The sequence below is a fragment of the Oncorhynchus tshawytscha genome, linkage group LG16, assembly GCF_018296145.1.
Source record: "Oncorhynchus tshawytscha isolate Ot180627B linkage group LG16, Otsh_v2.0, whole genome shotgun sequence".
Taxonomy (NCBI): domain Eukaryota; kingdom Metazoa; phylum Chordata; class Actinopteri; order Salmoniformes; family Salmonidae; genus Oncorhynchus; species Oncorhynchus tshawytscha.
Window position 1 is genome coordinate 6,933,511 of NC_056444.1, and position 22,167 is coordinate 6,955,677.

The 22,167-nt window shown below is 41.5% G+C and overlaps 1 protein-coding gene and 1 pseudogene across 7 annotated transcripts in view; one reads left to right on the plus strand and one right to left on the minus strand.

Annotated features, from left to right (window-relative positions):
- The window catches only part of LOC112240213 (abl interactor 1), a 99,030-nt gene extending 86,290 nt beyond the window's left edge, over positions 1–12,740 (minus strand). For 3 of the 7 annotated variants that reach the window (XM_042298714.1, XM_042298716.1, XM_042298715.1), the window contains exon 1: positions 12,557–12,739. In XM_042298714.1, coding sequence (XP_042154648.1) covers positions 12,557–12,673 — 117 coding nt within the window. In that variant the 5' untranslated portion in view covers positions 12,674–12,739. Of the gene's footprint in view, positions 1–12,556 lie in introns of all 7 variants that reach the window. The other 4 variants (XM_042298717.1, XM_042298718.1, XM_042298713.1 and 1 more) reach the window with 3 other exon arrangements.
- A 989-nt stretch (positions 12,741–13,729) lies between these two features.
- LOC121839587 overlaps positions 13,730–22,167 on the plus strand; it is an 11,349-nt pseudogene continuing 2,911 nt past the window's right edge.

Consider the following 22,167-nt stretch of genomic DNA (forward strand, 5'->3'; position numbering starts at 1 on the left):
GGGGTACCGGTACAGAGTCAATGTGGAGGCTATATACAGGGGGTACCGGTACAGAGTCAATGTGAAGACTATGTACAGGGGGTACCGGTACAGAGTCAATGTGGAGTCTATATACAGGGGGTACCAGTACAGAGTCAATATGGAGGCTATATACAGGGGGTACCGGTACAGAGTCAAAGTGGAGGCTATATACAGGGGGTATTGTACAGAGTCAATGTGGAGGCTATATACAGGCGGGTATTGTACAGAGTCAATGTGGAGGCTATATACAGTGGGTACCGGTACAGAGTCAAAGTGGAGGCTATATACAGGGGTACCGGTACAGAGTCAATGTGGAGGCTATATACAGGGGGGTATTGTACAGAGTCAATGTGGAGGCTATATACAGTGGGTACCGGTACAGAGTCATTGTGGAGGCTATATACAGGGGTACCGGTACAGAGTCAATGTGGAGACTATATACAGGGGGTACCGGTACAGAGTCAATGTGGAGGCTATATACAGGGGGTACCGGTACAGAGTCAATGTGGAGGCTATATACAGAGGGGTACCGGTACAGAGTCAATGTGGAGGCTATATACAGTGGGTACCGGTACAGAGTCAAAGTGGAGGCTATATACAGGGGGTACCGGTACAGAGTCAATGTGGAGGCTACATACAGGGGGTACCGGTACAGAGTCAATGTGGAGGCTATATACAGGGGGTACCGGTACAGAGTCAATATGGAGGCTATATACAGAGGGGTACCGGTACAGAGTAAATGTGAGGGGGCACCAGTTAGTTGAGGTAATATGTACATGTAGGTAGAGTTATTATAGTGACTGTGCATAGATGACAACAGAGAGTAGCAGCGGCGTAAAGGGGGGGGGGTAGAAGCTTGATTAGCGGTTCAGGAGTCTTATGGCTTGGGGGGAAGAAGCTGTTTCAAGCCTCTTGGACCTAGACTTGGCGCTCCGGTACCGCTTGCCGTGCGGTAGCAGAGAGAACAGTCTATGACTGGGGTGGCTGGAGTCTTTAACCATTTTTAGGGCCTTCCTCTGACACCGCCCGGTATAGAGGTCCTGGATGGCAGGAAGCTTGGCCCCAGTGAAGTACTGGGCCGTTTGCCCTACCGTCTGTAATGCCTTGCGGTCAGAGGCAGAGCAGTTGCCATACCAGGCAGTGATGCAACCAGTCAGGATGCTCAAGGGTGCAGCTGTAGAACCTTTAGAGGGTCTGAGGACCCATGCCAAATCTTTTCAGTCTCCTGAGGGGGAATAGGTTTTGTTGTGCCCTCTTCACGATTGTCTTGGTATGCTTGGACCATGTTCGTTTGTTGTTGATGTGGACACCAAAGAACTTGAAGCTCTCAATCTGCTCCACTGCTGCCCCGTCGATGAGAATGGGGGCGTGCTCGGTCCTCTTTTTCCTGCAGTCCACAATCAACTCCTTTGTCTTGATCATGTTGAGGGAGAGGTTATCCTGGCACCACACGGCCAGGTCTCTTGACCTCTTCCCTATAGGCTTTCTTGTTGTTGTCGGTGATCAGGCCTACCACTGTTGTGTCATCAGCAAACTTAATGATGGTGTTGGAGTCTTGCCTGACCGTGCAGTCATGGGTGAACAGGGAGTACGGGACTGAGCACGCACCCCTGAAGGGCCCCCGTGTTGAGGATCAGCGCGGCTGATGTGTTGTTACTTACCTTTTCCACCTGGAGGCGGCCCGTCACGAAGTCCAGGATCCAGTTGCAATGGGAGGTGTTTTGTCCCAGGGTCCATAGCTTATTGATGAGCTTTGAGGACACTATGGTGTTGAACACTGAGCTGTAGTCAATGAACAGCATTCTCACATAGGTGTTCCTCTTGTCCAGGTGTGTAAGGGCAGTGTGGAGTGCAATAGAGATTTCATCGTCTGTGGATCTGTTGGGGCGGTATGCAAATTGGAGTGGGTCTAGGTTTTCTGGGATGATGGTGTTGATGTGAGCCATGACCAGCCTTTCAAAACACTTCATGGCTACAGACATGAGTGCTACGGGTTGGTAGTCATTTAGGCAGGTTACCTTCGTGTTCTTGGGCACAGGCACTATGGTGGTCTACTTAAAACATGTTGGTATTACAGCCTCGGACAGGGAGAGGTTGAAAATGTCAGTGAAGACACTTGCCAGTTGGTCAGTGCTCGCAGTACACGTCCTGGTATTCCGTCTGGCCGAATGTTGACCTGTTTAAAGGTCTTACTCATCTGCTGCGGAGAGCGTGATCACACAGTCTTCCGGAACAGCTGGTGCTCTCATGCATGTTTCAGTGTTATTTGCCTTGAAGCGAGCATAGAAGTAGTTTAGCTCGTCTGGTAACCCTAACCCTTTTTACTGATCTAGTCGCTGGTGCTTCCTGCTTTAATTTTTGCTTGTAAGCAGGAATCAGGAGGATGGAATTATGGTCAGATTTGTCAAATGGAGGGCAAGGGAGAGCTTTGTATGCATCTCTGTGTGTGGAGTAAAGGTGGTTCAGAGTTTTTTTTTCCCTCTTGTTGCACATTTAACATGCTGATAGAAATTTGGTGAAACAGATTTAAGTTTCCCTGCGTTAAAGTCCCCGGCTACTGGGAGCGCCGCCTCTGGGTGACTGTTTTCTTGTTTGCTTATGGTGGAATACAGCTCATTCAGTGCTGTCTTAGTGCCAGCCTCTGACTGTGGTGGTATGTAAACAGCTACAGGGAAGCAATAACTCAAGACTTCCTTAGATATCATGCTCCAGCTGTTATTTACAAAAATACACAGTCTGCCGCCCCTTGTCTTACCAGATGCCACTGTTCTATCCTGCTGGTACAGCGTATAGCCAGCCAGCTGTATGTTGATAGTGTCGTCGTTCAGCCCTGACTCCATGAAGCATAAGATATTACAGTTTTGAATGTCCCGTTGGTAATTTAATGGCTTTGATAGGAGAAAACTGTGGATGGATCAACAACATTGTCAATACTCCGCAATACTAACCTTATTGACAGGGTGAAAAGAAGGAACCCTGTACAGAATACAAATATTCCAAAACATGCATCCTGTTTGCAACAAAATAGTAAAGTAATACTGGAAGAAATGTGGCAAGGAATTAACTTTTGTCCTGAATACAAAGTGTTTGAGGCAAACACATTACTGAGTACCATGTTCCACATTTTCAACCATAGTGGTGGCTGCATCATGTTATGGGTATGCTTGTAATCGTTAAGGACTGGGGAGTTTTACAGGATAAAAAAGAAACGGAATGGAGCTGAGCACAGGCAAAATCCTAGAGGAAAACCTGGTTCAGTCTGCTTTCCATCAGACACTGGGAGATAAATTCACCTTTCAGCTGGACAATAACCTAAAACACAAGGCCACTGGAGTTGCTTACCAAGACGACATTGAATGTGGTCGACTTACAGTTTTGAGTTAAATCGGCTTAAAAATCTATGGCAAGACTTGAAAATGGCTGGGAGATGAATTCACCTTTCAGCAGAGCAATAACCTAAAACACAAGGACAAATCTACACTGGAGTTCATTACCAAGAAGACAGTGAATGTTCCTGAATGGCTGAGTTACAGTTATGACTTACATCTACTTGGAAATCTATGGCAAGACCTGAAAATGGTTGTCTAGCAATAATCAGCAACCAATTTAACAGAGACTGAAGAATTTTGAAAATAATAAATGGGCAAATGTTGCACAATCCAAGTGTGCAAAACTCCACCCAGAAATACTGACAGCTTTAATCGCTGCCAAAGGTTCTTCTACAAAATATTGACTCAGGGGTGTGAATATTTATGTAAGTTAGATATTTCTGTATATAATTTTCGAATAAATCTGCTAACATTTCCAGTTTTCCATTATTGTGTGTAGATGGGTGAGAATGTTTGTTTAATTTAATCCATTTTGAATTAAGGCTGAAACAGTCATTAGCTCCCATTGAATCAACGTGGAAAACTGATTATCACCGTTCGAGAATGTAGTCTTTTTTCACCCAAATGTTTACCTAAATCCAATGACGTGAAAACATTTTGTGTAATTTTCACATCGAACTCAACTTAGTTGACAACTCAACCAAATGTACATCAAAACTAGACTTTGAACTGACGTCTGTGCCCGGTGGGCAGCCACCAGTTCTACTTCAGGACATCAGTGTGGCTGCGGCGTCAGTTCAACGTTGATAACAACGGTAATGGCGTGACCGAGTGACGGCGGTGATACCCATTCCACTTTGCGGCACCATCTCGGCTGTCTCGTATCATCTATTGCTGAATATATTATTGATTTCTGATATATCTTGTTTACCATTGGGAAGAGAATAGGATGTTAAGAACAATCTGAAGGTAGGACAAGGCTGAGAAAATGGAAGTCAGTGATTTATGTTTACTATGGGTTAATAAGAAAATGAGCCGAATCCCGTAATTAAAAAAAAAGTAATTATTAAATTTTTTTTTTTTTAATTGCCGTGGAGATGAGAAAAGGATGGGCAATTTTGAAACTAATTTCCTGCAACTGTACACATTTTTCCATGCTAATGCTGTGTTATTTCACTCAAACAATAAAATCTATACTGCTAAATTCATAGTTTTAAAAAAATAATTCAACTGACCCTTCGCTGAGGTTACTGTTGCAACCTCGAACAACATTTTCCCAGGAAGCCCAATTCCCCATTCAACCACTGGCGAAATCCCTCACAATGATCTCAAACTGTGTTTCTAATGCACAATGAAATTAAACACAGGCTACCCCTTACTAATGAAAATATAACCATACTTTATCAATCATATAATCAATGATGCTATTTAGGCCTATATAGCATTTGGGAAGACATCAACAACTATTAATTAAATTAAATTAAACCCAGGATTAAACTACAAAACAGACGATACATCAAACTTTGGTTGATTTCAAATGGAATCTACAAGTTATTTTTAAAAATCAGTTGGATTCACGTCTCCATCTCAACCAAAAATCAAAGTTAAAGAATATGACTAAATCAAATCAATCTTGTTTTTTTGAAAAGAATGCTAAACCAAGAGTAAGGGAGGAGTAGCTCCACACCACAGTAAAGTGATTCTAGTCACTGTCCGTCTCCTTAAGTGTTTGACGCGCTTCTCCTGGAAAATGTTTACTAGGCCACTGTAACATGAACACCTATTAACCAGACACAGTAAGTCCATCAATACTGGTTGCATAGAGTGTTGAAAAGCAGGGGCTTGACCCCCCCCCCCTCACAGACTCAACCAGTTGAGAGAGTCATGTCCTCATGTGGTAATTATTAGTATGTATTCCTTGTGTCACTATTTATATTGTACGAAAAGGACCCGTCAGTAAGCATTTCTCACTGTTAGTCTACACCCGTTGTTTACGAAACATGTGACAATAAAATGTTGGTTATTAACAATGACTATTTCCAGACAGGCGAGCAACAAGACATCTTTATTGTTGTTAAATGTCAAATAAAGTCCTTATATTGTAGATATGTGAAACCTCTGCTGTTTTCCTTACTTTCTATTCACCCCTGGTTTTTAAAGTCCTATATTCCTACCAAGTGGTATTATTACAATGCCCAGTGTGGACTAAACCAAAACTACAGTCAACTCAGGGGGGGGATGGCAGGTGGTCGAAGGGATGAATGGGCTTGGCTGGTCAGGCTAGGAGCCACTAGGCTTTCCGCACTGAGAGAAGAAAAACAGGGCACTCAGAGCTGAGACTGAGAGGGAACAAGAGAAAGAACGAGAGAGAAAGAGGACTCTGTAATCCTTAAGAGACAGAGCTGTGTGAAAACGACACCTTCAGGCCAGACTGGCTCTTTTCCAGGGAAAATTCACTTCTGCTGGGATTCACTTACAGCATTGGTACACCGAGGTCACGTGACCAGGACACACAAAAAAAAGAGGCCAACTAATCTGTGTCGAGTCGCTGAATGAATTTGAATCATAATGTCATTAAGTGCATTGGCATTACATATGGTTACAATGCTCTCCTCCCTCCAACACTTTGGCCTAAAGTCGGTCTCAATTTAGTTCTGGAATATCTCATAATTTATTTTTATTTGTTGTTTAAATTATTTTTATAGTTTTTTCTTGCTTATATCTTGTATGTAATTTGTCCTGTTTAGTCACCAGCAAATGAGAATGTATTATCAGTCAACTTACCTGGTTACATAAAGAATACAGCTAAATAAATACAACTTGCCAAGAATAACTGTAGGGGAAAGTGAGACATGGTGAGAAAAGATGTCCTGAACATGGGACATGATGGGGTGGACTACTGCTTCCCTCTCCTCAACCTCCAAGCCTGTCGACCCTGACGACAGGCCAGGTGGCCCAGCGTATACGGCCCGGCGTCCTTGTCCAAAACCACTGCCCTGGCTGTCACAGAGATGAGGAAAACACAGTGCTGACCTCAGTCACATCTTTGAAGATATATGATGGTCCAGGACCAGGAAAACACAGTCCAGGACCAGGAAAACACAATCCAGGACCAGGAAAACACAATCCAGGACCAGGAAAACACAATCCAGGACCAGGAATGGAGATCAGTTTTTAGCACATCTGCCACCATCACGTTGATGCCCTTCTGGGTGAAGCACAGACACATCAGGTTTTATTTACCATTTGTTCAAATTAGGATGCCGTTGTTGTGAATGATTCTCCCTTTTCCCGATGTAAAGGAAAGATTTACTATGGTGATATAGAACAAAGACTTGGGAGTCAGCAGAGCTGCTGAAGTGTCCCTACTCTGTCATGGACACACACCTAACTCTGGCTGTCAGTCAGAAAGTGGGACAATGGCTGTCCTCGATTACAGACTGGTTTCAATCATCTGCTACTGAACGGTGGGCTGCATTACTGGGCTACAGTCAACATGTTAACATCTTAAGAGAACAGAAAGTGAAAAAAAAAGAAAACAGCCAGGAAGATGAGCAGAGTCAAGCTGAGACATGTTGCTATCATCTGTTGACAACAGAGAGAGAGAGAGACAGAGTTGCTATCATCTGTTGACAACAGAGAGAGAGAGAGACAGAGAGAGACAGAGAGACAGAGAAAGAAAGAGAGACAGAGAGAGCCCGAGAGAGAATAGACAGAGAGAGAGAGAGAGAGCCCGAGAGACAGAGAGAGAGAGAGAATAGACAGAGAGAGACAGAGACAGAGAGAGACAGAGAGAATAGACAGAGAGAGAGACAGAGAGAGAGACAGAGACAGAAAGAGAGACAGAGAGAGAGAGAGAGAGAGAGAGAAAGAGAGACAGAGACAGAAAGAGAGACACAGAGAGAGAGACAGAGACAGAAAGAAAGAAAGAGAGAAAGAAAGAGAGACAGAGAGAGAGAGAGAAAGAAAGACAGAAAGAAAGAGAGACAGAGAGAGAGAGAGAAAGAAAGAGAGAAAGAAAGAGAGACAGAGACAGAGAGAGACAGAGAAAGAGAGAAAGAAAGAGAGACAGAGACAGAAAGAGAGACAGAGAAAGAGAGAGAGAGAGAGAAAGAAAGAAAGAAAGAGAGAAAGAAAGAGAGACAGAGAGAGAGAGAAAGAAAGAGAGACAGAGAGAGAAAGAAAGAAAGAGAGAAAGAAAGAGAGAAAGAAAGAGAGACAGAGAGAGAAGAGAAAGAAAGAGAGAAAGAAAGAGAGACAGAGAGAGAGAGAAAGAAAAAGAAAGAGAGACAGAGAGAGAAAGAAAGAAAGAGAGAAAGAAAGAGAGAAAGAAGAGAGAGAGAAAGAAAGAAAGAAAGAAAGAGAGACAGAGAGAGAGAGAGAAAGAAAGAGAGAAAGAAAGAGAGACAGAGACAGAAAGAGAGACAGAGAAAGAGAGAGAGAAGAAAGAAAGAAAGAAAGAGAGAAAGAAAGAGAGACAGAGAGAAAGAAAGAAAGAGAGACAGAGACAGAAAGAAAGAAAGAGAGAAAGAAAGAAAGAAAGAGAGACAGAGACAGAAAGAGAGACAGAGAAAGAGAGAGAGAGAGAGAAAGAAAGAGAGACAGAGAGAAAGAAAGAGAGACAGAGAAGAAAGAAAGAAAGAAAGAAAGAAAGAAAGAAAGAAAGAAAGAGAGAGACAGACAGAAAGAGAGAGAGACAGACAGAAAGAGAGACAGACAGAAAGAGAGACAGACAGAAAGAGAGACAGACAGAAAGAGACAGACAGAAAGAGACAGACAGAAAGAGAAGACAGAAAGAGAAGAGAAAGAGACAGAGAAAGAGACAGACAGAAAGAGAGAGAAAGAAAGAAAGAAAGAGAGAGAAAGAAAGAAAGAGAGAGAAAAGAAAGAAAGAGAGAGAAAAGAAAGAGAGAGAGAGAGAAAGAGAGAGAGAGAGAAAGAAATAGACAGAGAGACATAGACAGAGAGAGAGTGACAGAGAGAGAGTGACAGACAGAGAGTGACAGACAGAGAGAGAGTGACAGACAGAGAGAGAGTGACAGACAGAGAGAGAGTGACAGACAGAGAGAGAGTGACATAGACAGAGAGAGAGTGACATAGACAGAGAGAGAGTGACATAGACAGAGAGAGAGTGACAGAGAGAGAGTGACAGAGAGAGAGTGACAGAGAGAGAGTGACAGAGAGAGAGTGACAGAGAGAGAGTGACAGAGAGAGAGTGACAGAGAGAGAGTGACAGAGAGAGAAGAAGGGAATGAAAACAGGCAAAAGGATGTACAGATTGTATTTTTAAGAGACCATACGGACAGTGTCATCCTGTTGGGTTCCAGAGTCAAGCTCAACTTGTCACATAACTGCCAAAAGGCTTTACTTTACAGTAACAATTTAAAGTCTGGACAATTCCACAGTAACATAATGACTTTGAGACATCTAAGTTTTCCCTTTAAAAGTATGCCAAATAAAAAACAATGATTGCAAAGTGAAACAAAACCACTCTATACACAAGGACTACTGTTAACAAGTTCTACTGGACATTTGATAAAAACACATTTACCAGAGGAACAGATGTCATGTTTGGTAACAGAATGACAGTAAAAAAAAAAAATCTCCCTCAGTTTTTTTGTGACCACGTTAAAAAAATTTTTTTAAAACTCAGTTAAATATCTACCTCGAACGAAGATTCAAAGATGGGGAGTCAGCGATGATATGACATCTTGAGTTTGAAAAAATAAATAAAAAGACTTTTGGTTATTGAACTACAGTAAGTGAAGTGGATTAACACGCGGTAACAGAATTACGGTAACAGAATGACGTCACAGTTTCTCAGATCTGTTACGACACAGAAACGCATAATTACGAACGTCATGTTCTTCATGGTGATGTATCCTGAATAGGAACACAAAAGTTACAACAATTGAATATCCTCCTTTGCATGTTTGAGTATTATTCTACACACTGGCTAGTAATCTAAATTAGCTCCGAGCCCACAAACAAGACCAAATTTGATTGGTCAGGATCGGACCACATCTGTACCAATCGTATATGTCTAAGTTTCACAAATTTGGACATCACAGTACACCACCGTACAGTTCATTACAGTTATAGTTCAGTACAATAGAGTATACTGTACTATACTCTAGTGTGCTGTGCTGTCTTGTACTAACCTATACTCTACTTTACAGTACAGTACTGTATTGTACAGACCTATCCTCTACTTTACTGTAAAGTACTGTATTGTACAGACCTATCCTCTACTTTACTGTAAAGTACTGTATTGTACAGACCTATCCTCTACTTTACTGTAAAGTACTGTATTGTACAGACCTATACTCTACTTTACAGTACAGTACTGTATTGTACAGACCTATCCTCTACTTTACTGTAAAGTACTGTATTGTACAGACCTATCCTCTACTTTACTGTAAAGTACTGTATTGTACAGACCTATCCTCTACTTTACTGTACAGTACTGTATTGTACAGACCTATCCTCTACTTTACTACTGTACAGACCTACCTCTACTTTACTGTACAGTACTGACCTCCTATCCTCTACCTTACTGTACAGTACTGACCTATCCTATCCTCTACTTCACTGTACAGTAATATATTGTACTGACCTATGCTCTACTTTACTGTACAGTACTGTAATACTCTACTTTACTTCACCGTACTGACCTATCCTATCCTCTACTCTACTTTATAGTACTCTATAGTAATGACCTATACTCTACTTTACTGTACAGTACTGACCTATACCCTACTTTACAGTACTGTATTGTATTGACCTATACTATACTTTACACTACTGTATTGTACTGACCAACACTCTACAATAAAGTACTGTACTGTCCTATACTCTATTTTACTGTACTGACCTATACTATACTTTACTGTACAGTACTGACCTATACTATACTCTACTTTACTGTACAGTACTGACCTATACTCTACATTACTGTTCTGCACTGCACCTCCTGAATGTTTTGTCATTCAGGTCCAACAAGTCATTTTCTGACCACTTCTTCCATGGCAAACACGGAAAGTGTTGTTTACATCAAAAGGATGCTGTCCATATGGTATTGAATTGGAGTTGGATGGAGTTGGATGGAGTTGGATGGAGTTGGATGGAGTTGGATGGAGTTGGATTGGAGTTGGATTGGAGTTGGATTGGAGTTGGATTGGAGTTGGATTGGAGTTGGATTGGAGTTGGATTGGAGTTGGATTGGAGTTGAATTGGAGTTGATGGAGTTGGATGGAGTTGGATGGAGTTGGATGGAGTTGAATGGAGTTGAATGGAGTTGGATGGAGTTGGATGGAGTTGGATGGAGTTGGATGGAGTTGGATGGAGTTGGATGGAGTTGGATGGAGTTGGATTGGAGTTGGATTGGAGTTGGATGGAGTTGGATGGAGTTGGATGGAGTTGGATGAAGTTGGATGGAGTTGGATGGAGTTGGATGGAGTTGGATTGAGTTGGATTGGAGTTGGATTGAGTTGGATGAGTTGGATGGAGTTGGAGTTGAATTGGAGTTGAATTGGAGTTGAATTGGAGTTGAATTGGAAACAATATTTTTTCATGGACTCTAATGGTTGGTCACAGAAAACATTTCATCTGGATTCTCAGCAGCAAGCCATAGCCTCTTCACATAGATGTGGAGGTATATATTATTTTCAGCACTTGAGAGGTAGATCTCAGCAACAAGCAAGCAACAGATGGGAAGTTATAGATTATTTTCAGCTATAGCCTCTTCACACAGATGGGAAGTTATAGATTATTTTCAGCACTTGAGAGGTAGATCTCAGCAGCAAGCTATAGCCTCTTCACACAGATGGGAAGTTATAGATTATTTTCAGCACTTGAGAGGTAAATCTCAGCAGCAAGCTATAGCCTCTTCACACTGATTGGTGCTTGTCTAGGACTAAGATAGCTCATCAAAGGTCTTCTTAGGCAACATCTTATTCACGTTAACTAAACGGTATAACAGAGCCACGGAGTGGGAATCCATTTTAACATCTACATCTAGAAAGTACTTGGGATGTATATTCACAGCATAGGACAAAAATAATGAGTTTCCAAACACACATTCCCTGAGATTGAATGAGGTCTTGCCAAACAGTTTAGATTTTCTTGTAGGGGCAGACTCCAAATCAGAATATCAATCTACTAAATTAATTTAAAAATCAGCTTTGACATTCTATTAAAAGGGGCCAATAAAAACCTAGTTTGCAAAAGCTATGGTCCATAGCCCTACCTCTATCAATAACTTCTGCTGCTAGCCCACAATTAAAGGCATTCTAATGCAGCAGTCCCTTGTGGCTAGTCAAAGCAAACTTGGCAGGATGAGATAAACACACGTAAATAAATAAATAAATAACCCTGTAAAATAATTGAAGTTCAGTTGTCCTTGCATCTATGAACTCGGTTCAGGAATCTGTGAAACCATGACCAAATTCCACACTCACCATCTGTGGAAATTTAGTTACAGGATAACACAATCATATGGGGAAAATTTGCAGAAGCATTCGCTGAAAAACAAGCTCTGAACGTCTGATATTCAAATAGCAATAAGCTCATTATAAATGCCTTGAAATGTATTACGTTTGAAATTGCTTACAATATCATAGTCCTACCTAATGCAAATATATCACAGAAAAATCCTAATAAAAATAGGTGTGATTAAAGAACTAAATGGAAGTAAAATGTCCAGCTGTCTTGGTGTCTGTGAGAGACAGTAATTCATTCAGCAAGGCCAGTGTTATCGAGAGCACAACTGCTACTCTACTTTGTAACGATCAGATTAAATATGTGTCTAGTACATCACGTTTCACTGACATTTTTCAACAGCGTCATAGCTTGCTACATTCTTTTTTTTTTAAATTTATTAAACGAAGATAAACAGCAGAAGTTAGTACTTAGACACACCCTCTGTGTAAACTAACCAAATCTGACCAAGGGACCAATACAACAATGCAATGGATGGGCAAAACCGTGTCCAACGTGACCAGTGCGGTGAAACTACACACTGAAATGGACAAAGACTCTCAATAGAAGTGTAATCTCTGCGATCTAGTACTGTGGTCATTCATTGTGATCATTTCAATGTCTTTATCTACATTTCCTCTTCCCAGTTTCACACCACAGTTCAAACGACAATTATTCAGAGATAACAATGTTGAGTAAAAATCACTCCTTTTTTTTTTTTTGCTTACCTGAACATAATTGTTTTCACAGTAGTCTGCTACTTGTGTGAGATTCTGGTAACTCTCTACAAGAGCTCTTTTGCCGGCTGGAATTTCTTCCTCTAACAACATTTGCAGCTCTGCCATCTTACATCTCCCCGCATAGCGACTTCGCTTTCGCTTTGACTGAGGTTTGAAACAACCAGCTCTGCCACGGAAAAAAACTCCTTCGCCTGGTATTGTGGGATTCATGGGGTATATTCATTAGTCAGATTCCGTTGCAAAACGTTTCGTCTGTTGCAGAAACAGTTTACCGTTTAACTCTAGGATCCAAATGGAAGCAAGCATACCGAACAGAACGAAACGGGGAGAAACCTGAGTTTGATCAATATAAACTCTCGTTTTCGTTCCAAAACGTTTTCCGATTGGATAAGGCCTAAACGGTTTCAGTTGAAAAACGTTTTGCAACAGACGAAACGTTTTTCAACGGAATCTGATTAATGAATAGACCCCTAGCCTCGCTTTCACGTCAGCGCAGGGAGCAAAAAAAAAAAAAAAAAACCCAGCTGCTGGAGAAGTTCTCCAGATTGTCACTAATTACCCCAGTCACAACGTCGAAATTGGCTATATCTTAAAAACAAAAATATATATTTCTCGTCTAAATTTAAGGTTAGGGTAAGACATAAAGTAATCAGTGTGGTTAAGGTTAGGGGTGAGTTTAAAATGACACTTTAAGAAGATACATTGTAGACATGGGCGGGGTTTATGACTTTGTGACTGTGGTAACTAGTGACGACCATTTATCCCTCTCGCCTCTCCCCTTCCTCTGACCGAAACATGGATCACCGTGTAGAATGCTGGGATACGTAGTGCTACAATGTATCCTTGTCTGGGCTTCAGATCGAAAAAAAAATCCTCACATTTTATACAAAACATCAACGCATGAGGATTTTTTTATGCCCATGCGACATTTCTTATTGTGGCCAACAACACATAGCATTGTGATGGCCACATTCCTTTACGATACATTTGTTTTTAGGTCAATTACACACTCAGCCATAGACTGTATTTAGAACTACATATCCAGTAAAAGCTGAGGCTGTTGCATTGTGGAGCTTGTAGGGATTTTGATGTCATAATAAAGAACATATTTATCTCCATCCTGGCAGTAGAAAACTACAACTCCCTTAGCATGCAGTGCCTGTCACCTCTGTATTGTGCCTGTCACTTCTGTCGTTAAGTACAGAGAGGTCGTAGTCTCAAGCAGGTAGATCATTAAATGGTGAGTGACAAACGTGTCCTACTGAGCTTATTTACCGAGTGAAATATCTATATTTTGTTGTGGTCACATTGGAAAGATAAATGATTAGCATGTTTTAAACCATTTGTTTAGTCTCTGTTGCATTGAGTGCTCTAAAATTCACAGACGACATAACCTTAACCAGTGGTTTTGGTTTAGCTTATCTGCTATGGGGTTGTTGTCAAATAGTCACCTATAGTACTTATATATCTATATTTGAAGTACTTTTATGTTGTTGTGAACGGTTTTCATATCATTTTGACCAATGTTATTGTGGACGTATGACCTAGCTTTAGCCACAACATAATTTCTGCAACCCATACTCAACTCTCATGTTGTACATTCCTGTCTGACCACTTTAATAATGATTATCCCTAGGTTTTGAAGAGTTCGCGAGCGTAATTCACACTTTTGGGGTCATGATGGAGATTGAGGATGGAAAACCATTGTACGAGCGGAGATTTGATGCCGCTGTCAAGGTGATACAAAGCTTGCCTCCAGACGGTAAGGGCTATGAAGGCTAAATGCAACATTGTAGCCTAAAGCCAATTATTGTTAACCTACTTTCCAAAGCTCTATGGGAGTAGGTATTTTTATACACCTGAATAATATCACAATTATATTCATTGTGTTAAAACCTAAAGAGTTTTCCCCCAAAAAGCCTTTCAAATACCAAGACAGTGTTTTTACTGCAAAGTTGTATATTCTTAGCCTGGGTACCAGTCTGTTTGAGTTATCATTCCTCTCATTGACACTCCTCATCCTTATTTCAGGTTCCTTTCAGCCCTCCAATGACATGATGCTCAAGTTTTACAGTCACTACAAACAGTCCACACTAGGACCCTGCAACACACCCAGACCTGGTTTCTGGGACCCCATGGGCAAAGTCAAATGGTAATGCAAACCGACCAGTAGGATTCAAATAGGATCTAAGTCACATGGTAATGCAAACCGACCAGTAGGATTCAAATAGGATCTAAGTCACATGGTAATGCAAACCGACCAGTAGGATTCAAATAGGATCTAAGTCACATGGTAATGCAAACCGACCAGTAGGATTCAAATAGGATCTAAGTCACATGGTAATGCAAACCGACCAGTAGGATTCAAATAGGATCTAAGTCACATGGTAATGCAAACCGACCAGTAGGATTCAAATAGGATCTAAGTCACATGGTAATGCAAACCGACCAGTAGGATTCAAATAGGATCTAAGTCACATGGTAATGCAAACCGACCAGTAGGATTCAAATAGGATCTAAGTCACATGGTAATGCAAACCGACCAGTAGGATTCAAATAGGATCTAAGTCACATGGTAATGCAAACCGACCAGTAGGATTCAAATAGGATCTAAGTCACATGGTAATGCAAACCGACCAGTAGGATTCAAATAGGATCTAAGTCACATGGTAATGCAAACCGACCAGTAGGATTCAAATAGGATCTAAGTCACATGGTAATGCAAACCGACCAGTAGGATTCAAATAGGATCTAAGTCACATGGTAATGCAAAACGACCAGTAGGATTCAAATAGGATCTAAGTCACATGGTAATGCAAAACGACCATTAGGATTCAAATAGGATCTAAGTCACATGGTAATGCAAACCGACCATTAGGATTCAAATAGAGTCGTCTAACGACGACAGAGGTTTGTCTGTACTGTAAGCCCTTGCAGTTAACTTTCCTATTGCCACATTTTGTCTGATAAACTCTGGACTCGTTGCGCTGAAGAGGCATGATATGTCATGTCACCTTTTACACACTTGGCGGCAGTTGACTGTTTTTACTTGTTTGTATATATATTTATTTATTTTTATAGAAGATCTCACCACTGAGGGAATCCTCTTTTAGAGATGACACTACAGCTGTTTATAAATTGGTTTAACTATTATACTTGTAGACTGTTATTTCTTTACTGAGCCTTACTTGTAGAGTTGGCAGGCCAGCTGCTGCTTTAGGTTAATGAGCGTCTGGGTCATTGACCAAGTGGAGACTCTCTGCTGATAACAAATCACACGATGATCTCAACAATAATGACTTTACATGCTGTTCACGACTCCTTTGAGAATGACCATTATGTCTAAGAGTTAAAGAATTTAAAGCAATCTTGATCATAATACCCAAGATCCATAAAAAACAGTTGTTTCTGTTACTGATATCTTAACTCAAATCAAAATAATTTGGTCACATACACATGGTTAGCAGATGTTATTGGACACATGGTTAGCAGATGTTATTGGTCACATGGTTAGCAGATGTTAGTGGTCACATGGTTAGCAGATGTTAGTGGTCACATGGTTAGCAGATGTTAGTGGACACATGGTTAGCAGATGTTATTGGACACATGGTTAGCAGATGTTAGTGGACACATGGTTAGCAGATGTTATTGGACACATGGTTAGCAGATGTTATTGGACACATGGTTAGCAGATGTTATTGGTCACATACACATGGTTAGCAGATGTTATTGGACACATGGTTAGCAGATGTTATTGGACACATGGTTAGCAGATGTTATTGGACACATGGTTAGCAGATGTTATTGGTCACATACACATGGTTAGCAGATGTTATTGGTCACATACACATGGTTAGCAGATGTTATTGGTCACACACACATGGTTAGCAGATGTCATTGGTCACATGGTTAGCAGATGTTATTGGTCACATGGTTAGCAGATGTTATTGGTCACATACACATGGTTAGCAGATGTTATTGGTCACATACACATGGTTAGCAGATGTTATTGGTCACATACACATGGTTAGCAGATGTTATTGGTCACATACACATGGTTAGCAGATGTTATTGGTCACATACACATGGTTAGCAGATGTTATTGGTCACATACACATGGTTAGCAGATGTTATTGGTCACATACACATGGTTAGCAGATGTTATTGGTCACATACACATGGTTAGCAGATGTTATTGGTCACATACACATGGTTAGCAGATGTTATTGGTCACATACACATGGTTAGCAGATGTTATTGGTCACATACACATGGTTAGCAGATGTTATTGGTCACATACACATGGTTAGCAGATGTTATTGGTCACATACACATGGTTAGCAGATGTTATTGGTCACATATACATGGTTAGCAGATGTTATTGGGCACATGGTTAGCAGATGTTATTGGGCACATGGTTAGCAGATGTTATTGGGCACATGGTTAGCAGATGTTATTGGTCACATGGTTAGCAGATGTTATTGGGCACATGGTTAGCAGATGTTATTGGGCACATGGTTAGCAGATGTTATTGGTCACATGGTTAGCAGATGTTATTGGTCACATGGTTAGCAGATGTTATTGGGCACATGGTTAGCAGATGTTATTGGGCACATGGTTAGCAGATGTTATTGGGCACATGGTTAGCAGATGTTATTGGTCACATGGTTAGCAGATGTTATTGGTCACATGGTTAGCAGATGTTATTGGTCACATGGTTAGCAGATGTTATTGGTCACATACACATGGTTAGCAGATGTTATTGGTCACATGGTTAGCAGATGTTATTTGTCACATACACATGGTTAGCAGATGTTAATGCGAGCGTAGGGAAATGACTGTGCTTCTAGTTCCAACAGTAATATCTAACATGTAATCTAACAATTCCACAACAACTACCTAATACACACAAATCTATGTAAAGGAATGGAATCAGAATATATAAATATATGGATGAGCAATGACAGAGTGGCATAGGCTAATGTAACAGTATAACTTTAGACCGTCCCCGCCCATACCCGGGTGCGAATCAGGGACCCTCTGCACACATCAACAACAGTCACCCTCGAAGCATCGTTACCCATCGCTCCACAAAAGCCGCGGCCCTTGCAGAGCAAGGGGAACTACTACTTCAAGGTCTCAGAGCAAGTGACGTCACCGATTGAAACGCTATTTAGCGCGCACCGCCGCTAACTAAGCTAGCCGTTTCACATCCGTTACACTAAGATACAGTAGATAGTATAGAATACAGTATATATTCTATATATTCTGTTAACCTGTGTTATCACTTGAAGGGGTATTAAACTCTAGGTAGGAAACTGTCAATGTAGGTGTTATTTCAAACATCTTGTTCTGTCTATTTAGGGATGCATGGAATGATCTGGGAGAAATGCCCAAGGAAGAGGCAATGATTGCTTATGTTGATGAATTGAAGCTGGTAAGTGTTTTGTCTTGAATGGATACGAAGGTTCAATGCAGAAGCATTGAGGTATTCAGGTATTCTAATACATTATGGATGAGTCCAGGAAGTAAGGGGAATTGTATTCTTTATAATTGAAATATCCCCAGTTCAATGAAGTTAATATTGACTCCCAACCCAGAGGTGGATCATTTAGTCTAAATGACGTTCAGACAGGATGGCCTGGATGTCAGTGTACGTCAGAGGGCACTAAATGTTTTTGTTGTCGTGTTGTGTGTAAACAACAGATCCTTGAGGGCATGCCCTGTACAACTGAGGTAGAGCAGCTGCTGCTGGTGTTGGGCCCCTTCTATGAGCAGGTGCAAGAGAAAAACACATAAATCAGGTTTCCGACCTGTCTGCAGGTACTGTCAATACCTTTTTCATTTTAATTAGATTTTATATGAATTTTATTTGAATTTTATTTTGGCATGTCTTCCATTTTTTAACTTATACATTTCTATCATGTACTCAGCCCGTTTGACAAAATTTGCACGGCAACTTCAAGGCAAGTCTATAGATGTGTATTTACCCACAATTCCCGGATCATTTTAGTTATGTCTGATGTTGTAGTTTAATATAAATAGGTTTTCATTTTTTATTTTTATTTTAGCTTTATATCTCATAGTTTGGTTAAATTAGAACTTATCTCCCGGTATGTCTCCCGGTATTCCCCCCGGTATGTCTCCCGGTATACAATATACAGTGCATTCTGAAAGTACTCAGTCCTTTTTCCCCATGTTGTTACGTTACATACTTATTGTGAAATGGATCAAATACAAAAATGTCCTCATCAATCTACACACAATACCCCATAATGACATCACAATACCCCATAATGACATCACATTACCCCATAAAGACATCACAATACCCCATAATGACATCACAATACCCCGTAATGACAAAGCGAAAACAGCTTTTTAGACATTTTTGCAAATGTATGTCAAACAAAATCTATAATAATATCTTATTTACAAAAGTATTCAGGTCCTTTGCTATGAGACTCTAAATTGAGCTGAGGTGCATCCTGTTTCCATTTATCATCCTTGAGATTTTTCACTTGTGGAGTTCACTTGTGGTAAATTCAATTGATTGGACATGATTTGGAAGGCATGATTGGGGAAGGGTACCAAATAGTTCCTGCAGCATTGAAGGTCCCCAATAACACAGTAGCCTCCATCATTCTTAAAAGGAAGAAGTTTGGAACCACCAAGACTCTTCCTAGAGCCGCCTGGCCAAACTGAGCAATCGGGGGAGAAGGGCCTTGTTCAGGGATGTGACCAAGAACCCGATGGTCACTCTGACAGAGCTCCAGAGTTCCTCTGTGGAGATGGGAGAACCTTCCAGAAGGACAATCATCTCTGCAGCACTCCACAAATCAGGCCTTTATGGTAGAGTGGCCAGACAGAAGCCACTCCTCAGTAAAAGGCACATGACAGCCCACTTGGAGTTTGTTAAAAGGCCTTCCAACAGGACCACGACCCAAAGCACACAGCCAAGACCAACGCAGGAGTGGCTTCAGGACATATCTCCGAATGTCCTTGCGTTGCCCAGCCAGAGCCCAGACTTGACCCCAATCGAACATTTCTGGAGAGACCTGAAAATAGCTCTGCAGCAACGCTCCCCATCCAACCTGACAGAGATTGAGAGGATCTGCAGAGAAGAATGGGAGAAACTCCCCAAATACAGGTGTGTCAAGCTTGTAGCGTCATATACAAGAAGACTCGAATACTTCAACAAAGTATTGAGTAAATGGTCTGAATACTTATGTAAATTATATATTACTGTTTTATTTTTAATACATTTGCAAAAATGTCTAAATACTGTTTTTGCTTTGTCATTATGGGTTATTGTGTGTAGATTGATGAGGGAAAAAACTATTGAATCCATTTTAGAATAAGGCTGAAACTTAACAAAATGTGGAAAAGTCAAGGGATCTGACTACTTTCCAAATGCACTGTATACAAAAGTATGTGGACACCCCTTCAAATTAGTGGATTCGGATATAGCCACACCCATGGCTGACAGGTATATAAAATCGAGCACACAGTCATGCAATCTCCATAGACAAACATTGGCTGTAGAATGGCCTTAAGAGCTCAGTGACTTTCAACGTGGCACCGTCATACTGTAGGAAGCCACCTTTCCAACAAGTCAGTTCATCAAATGTATGCCCTGCAAGAACTGCACCGGTCAACTGTAAGTGCTTTTATTGTGAAGTGGAAATGTCTAGGAGCAACAACGGCTCAGCCGTGAAGTGGTAGGCCACACAGGCTCACAGAACGGGACCGCTGAGTGCTGAAGCGCGTAGCACGTAAAATTGATCTGTACTTGGTTGCAACACGCACTACCGAGTTCAAAACTGCCTCTGGAAGCAAAATCAGCACAAGAACTGATCTCGGGAGCTTCATGAAATGGGTTTCCATGGCCGAGCAGCCGCACACAAGCGTAAGATCACCATGCACAATGCCAAGTGTCTGCTGAAGGGGTGTAAAGCTTCCCGCCATTGGACTCTGGAGCAGTGGAAACATCTTCTCTGAACAGATGAATCACGCTTCTCCACCCTCTGGCAGTCCAATGGACGAATCTGGGTTTGGCGGATGCCAGGAGATTGCTACCTGCACGAATGTATAGTGCCAACTGTAAAGTTTGGTGGAGGAGGAATAAGGGTCTGGGGCTGTTTTTCATGGTTTGGGCCCCTTAGTTCCAGTGAAGGGGAATCTTAACGCTACAGCATACAATTACATTCTAGATGATTCTGTGCTTCCATCTTTGTGGCAACAGTTTGGGGAAGGTCCTTTCCTGTTTCACCATGACAATGCCCCCGTGGAAAAAGCAAGGTCCGTACAGAAATGGTTTGTCGAGATCCGGTGTGGAAGAACTTGATTGGCCTGCACAGAGCCCTGACCTCAACCACATCGAACACCATTAGGATGAATTGGAACGCCGACTGCAAGCCAGGCCTAATCGGCCAACATAATTTCCCGACCTCACTAATGCTCTTGTGGCTGAACGGATGCAAGTCCCCTGCAGCAATATTCCAACATCTAGTGGAAAGCCTTCCCAGAAGAGTGGAGGCTGTTATTGCAGCCGGGGGGGGGGACCAACTCCATATTAATGCCCATGATTTTGGAATGAGATGTTCGACCGGCAGGTGTCCACATACTTTTGGTTATGTAGTGTATCTCATGGTATATCTCCTTGTCTGGGTAAATTAAACTAGCAGTAACATAAAGCTTTAGTTTTTTTTAAAAATCATTGTAACACCGTTGTTTCTATGACACAGGTTTTGGGACCATGATTACGTCAGCACCTTCAAAAGTGTCACAAGGAGCATCATTAGGACAATGGAAATGAATGGCACTTTGGAGACACGGCCACCCAGGCCGGCGGGTGAGCCTCCAAAGCCCAAAGTCATGGCAGTGAAGGAACAGGGGGAGGAAGAAGAGGAGTTTGAGTTTGATGAGGAAGATGAAGTAGAAGAAGAAGAAATTGCTGAGATCAAGGAGGTGAAAAAAGGTATGTTGTCAAACATTATGACAAGACAATAACACAGAAACAGGAAACCGTTAAAAATCTTGGAATAATATATTTAGAAAATGTCTTTCAGCAAATGAAAAGTCGAAGAAAAAGGGCTCATCCAGGAGACCTAAAGTCCCCCTGTCCGAAGGTAATGTGAGGAACGGGATGAGACACTTTTCCAATGGGACCCACACCTCCAAGGCTGCGCTGAACTGTGAGGACTCAGAGGAGGGCCTCTTGAACAGCACCCTGCCCCTGGAGCCTCATGTCCAGGTCAACGGCCACCACGCAGGTGAGGACCACCAGATCCATGTGTTTAGAGAGTTGTTATCTCTCAATTAACATCACACGGGGTGATATTTAATATTTAACTGAATGTCTAGGACTAGAACAATATTCTTAAAAGGTGGCCCGACTCGTCTCTGGATAGCACATTAATGTTGCGTTGACAACAGTGACGTACTGTAATTCGCCTGTTAGTTAGAATGTTGTGCACACATTACCATGGCTGAAGGTTTGAGTTCCCTATGCCCATGGGCTATAAAAGTATTTTATCCAATGGCCACAGGATTGCAAATGTATGCTTTTCAAGAGCATAACATACTATTTATTGTAA